Source organism: Diceros bicornis, chromosome 7, assembly GCF_020826845.1.
Source record: "Diceros bicornis minor isolate mBicDic1 chromosome 7, mDicBic1.mat.cur, whole genome shotgun sequence".
Lineage (NCBI taxonomy): Eukaryota > Metazoa > Chordata > Mammalia > Perissodactyla > Rhinocerotidae > Diceros > Diceros bicornis.
In genome coordinates, this window is record NC_080746.1 from 59,947,209 (window position 1) to 59,950,946 (window position 3,738).

Here is a 3,738-nt window from a genome sequence, read left to right on the forward strand (position 1 = left end):
GAACTGAAAAAAGTTAGCTAGCCTTGAGAAAATACATGTGAAAAAAACATGAGAATATATAAATGAAAACAATTTCTCACCATTAGCTATCACCTCTCTTCCCACGTGTCCATCAGAAAACTATGAGTGGGACTTGATCTATCCAGGATTTGTATTTTTGGTTTAACAGCCTCTTTTCAGGGACCCCAATCCTGCAAACATCCTGCATCATTAGCTCTGGCCTCTCCTCCTCAGCACCTTGAGCACGGCCTCCCTGATGGGCTTGGATTTCACACTGTAAATGATAGGGTTGAGCACAGGGGGCACTACCAGGTACACATAGGCAACAAGAGCATGAACAATGTGGGGCAGGTGCCTCCCAAAATGGTGGATCATGGACACTACTGTGCTTGGGATGTAGAAGACAAAGACAGCCAGGATGTGGGAGACACAGGTGTTGAGGGCCTGGATGCGCTCCCGGGGAGAAGCCAGCCCAGGATGAGAGTGTAGGACAGGACAATGAACGGGGAGTCTATGCCCCCAGTGGACACAACCACATAGAGCCCATAGAGAATGTTTATGGTGATGTCAGCACAGGCCTGCCTCATCACATCAGGATGGAAACAGAATGAGTGAGACAAGAGTATCTTGTTAGGGCAGAAGTTCAGACGTTTAAGCAGGAATGGCACTGGGAAGAGAGATAGGGTAGCACGGGCCACAATGGCCAGCCCAATCCTGATTATGACATTATTTGTGAGCACAGCTGCATAGCGCAGGGGGTTGGAGATGGCCACAAAACGGTCAAACGACATGGCCAGCAGCACTGAGGACTCCACCACAGAGAAGGAGTGGAGGAAGAACATCTGGACCAGACAGGCATTGAAGCCAATGAGCCGATGGTCAAACCACAGCCCAGCCAGGGTGGTGGGCAGTGTGGACAAGGTGAGGCCCACCTCGGTGAGGGCCAGCATTGACAGGAAATAGTACATGGGCTGGTGCAGGCTGGGAGTCCTCCTCACAGCCAAGAGGATCAGGCAGTTTCCAGTGTGGGCCGCAGTGTACATGGCGGAGAATGGGATGGAGATCCAGCCATGAACAGCCTCCAGCCCTGGGATGCCAACCATCAGGAAAACAGGTGGCTGGAAGAAGGAGATGTTGCCATAGGACTGGGAAGGGAGCATTCTTGGAGGACAGAAGAGGTCTTCAGAGAGATGTGATCTCTTCAATCTGGGCAGACAGAAAGACATTGACAGGACACCTGTCATTAGGAAGACATTTATTTATGCTGTGTAGGTTTTATCATTAATTATTTCCCATTTTATCAGCTCTTATTTTGTATTGTCAACTGTTCCAAGAATGTACATACTTTAGCTAATGTATCCTCAAAATATGTAGAATTTAGGGTATAGTTTAACTTCTCCATGATTACTAGAGAATAAGTCACTGAAGTGGATTCAGAATTCCGTTATTTCTAAATGTAAATTCTGTAGTTTCCCCTCTATCACGCAGTGTCTTCATTAAATGAAGTGATGCTCGTTAATACTCTTCAACATGTAAAGCACCCTCTAAATGCTCATCATCATCATCCTCATCATCTTAGTCTGTGTCATTGTCCTTATTGTTAGTCCATGGTCACTGCATTTTGCAATACTCTAAGTGTTTTCACATAATTATCTCTTGTTGTCTCACAATTACCTTGCTGATAGACAGAGAAGGGAGATATCTTGTCTAAAGTGAAAGGAGAGAAATTCTTAAGTCCATCAAAGGAAGAAAACAATGTAGCTTTCCCCTAAACCCGTTATTAGAACTCAAGATCTTTTTGTGTTTGGAGAGTTTGAGTACAATACCTAGGACATTCTCTTTTAATCAAGTAATGATAAAGTCCCAGGCTAAAAGTGACAATAAACACTAGGAAAGTTTTGGTAAATGAAGAGAGAACTGATTCTCACCAGGTCACTGAGAACACTTAAATATTTTGGGTCCATCTGTGCTTTGCCCAGAGAATATTAGCCTGAGTCATTGGATGGCTTTGTAATCCAGCCTACACATTGCTTTTCAGGAATCATCCCCTCACTCCACTCATTCATCACTCCCCACAACTTTTAGAATACCAGCGCAATATTTTGTTCAGCCCCTTGGCACACCCAGCTTGAGGTCTTGATTTTCCCTTAAGTGTGCCTCCCTGTATATCACTCAGCACACATATCTGTCCCAGCTGGAGGGTCAAAGACCCTGAAGTTTTCCCAAAGTTAGAATTTCTACAGATACCAACTGAAAACCATTTGGTATCTACAGATACCAAATGAATCAAAGACATAAATTTAGGCTCCTTTAGTGTTCAGTAGGATCTGTCCTAGTAGTGTGACTAATTTTAGTGTCTGATTCTGGGCAAATATATTTACTAACTGATCAATTACTGAATATCTCATATGTTTCAGATATTAAACTCCTCATTTTTTTGTCTGTTTGTTTGTAAAGAATATTTCTCAGTCTCAAAAAGAACCATGTAAGGTAAGTATTATTGTAGCTTTTGAACAAATAATACTAATAACAATAATAATGATAATGTTAAAAAATAAATAAAACTGGAGGGGAGAGGCTTAGTGAGTTCTTGCGGGCCATGCTGAAAATGAGTCCACATTCACATTCCGGTCAATTTGGCTTGAACACTTTCAGCAGTCTCATACTGCATATACTGGCCACGGGCTGTACTGGAGGCTGCTGATTTATAAGGTGTGGGGTTGGTGGGATCAGATTATCTGGAAGAGCTTGTTTTCTTGTGATGTTTCCTGGCCACATGACTTGGGACTCTGTAAATGAAGCTCCTTCCTATTTCTCCAAAAATCTTCTTTTTACTCCTCATTGTGACTTTTCGGGTGCTTCACATAAAGCCATTTGTCTTTTATTGTGCTGCTTATCTCCTACTTCTTGCTTTTCTTTCTACTAATCAAAGTCACATTTCTTCAGAAATCTCGTTCAGATTTTGATGATGTCAAAATTTCTTTCCTCTGTTGTTATTTTTTTTTTCAGGCACAGTGACTAAATGAATAATTGAATGAAGACTCCTTAATTTTATAATCCAGTTGCCCTGCACCCCAAACCTTAAAACAGTACCTCTAAGGTGCGTATGTTCATAATTTATACTAGATAGTTTGTATATGGTAAAGACTAGTGGCCCCTTCAGATTAACACAGCTAATATTTATTTTTATCCAATCTTATTTGGGTTTACTTAGGATCAATCCGGGAAATGCTCTTTGTCACTGGTAGCTGAAGAGAGGGTGAAATCTGGGCTCTCCATGTAATTTACGGGACTCAGAGGATTAATTTTACCAGGGATTAATATCATGGTTCTCTTTCTTTCATCCTGCATTGATTTATCTACTATTGAGTAATTCATGAATCCTCTATCTCTTATCTTAGAACTTGCCTTTGTCCCCTAGTTGATACGTAAGTCCTATGAACTCTGGGTGTTTGTCTTATCTATTGCTCTTGACCATGGTATAAGCATCCAAATGCTAAATTAAGCTGAATATTACAAGAAGCTGAGAGCTCATAAGAGTAAAATCATAGGGTACCACTTAGACAAGTTGACAAAAATTAGGGGCAACTCTTATACAATCAAGCCAATTTCTCCCCTGTCTCTGGATAATGGCCTTTCTATCCCTTTTCATGTTTTGTGAATATTATGGTATTATGAGGTGTCTGACTTTGGGAGGGTGTTCTGCGTGGTGAAAGGACAATTGTTTTTTTTTTCTAT

General features: G+C 41.5%; 1 protein-coding gene across 1 annotated transcript; it reads right to left on the minus strand.

The window, feature by feature from the left end:
* Positions 1 to 210: 210 nt before the first annotated feature.
* LOC131408712 (olfactory receptor 51I2-like) lies at positions 211 to 1,160 on the minus strand. The gene is given in 2 exon segments (XM_058545761.1): positions 211 to 476; positions 479 to 1,160. Coding segments are annotated over 2 exon segments (948 nt in total).
* Positions 1,161 to 3,738: the final 2,578 nt, after the last annotated feature.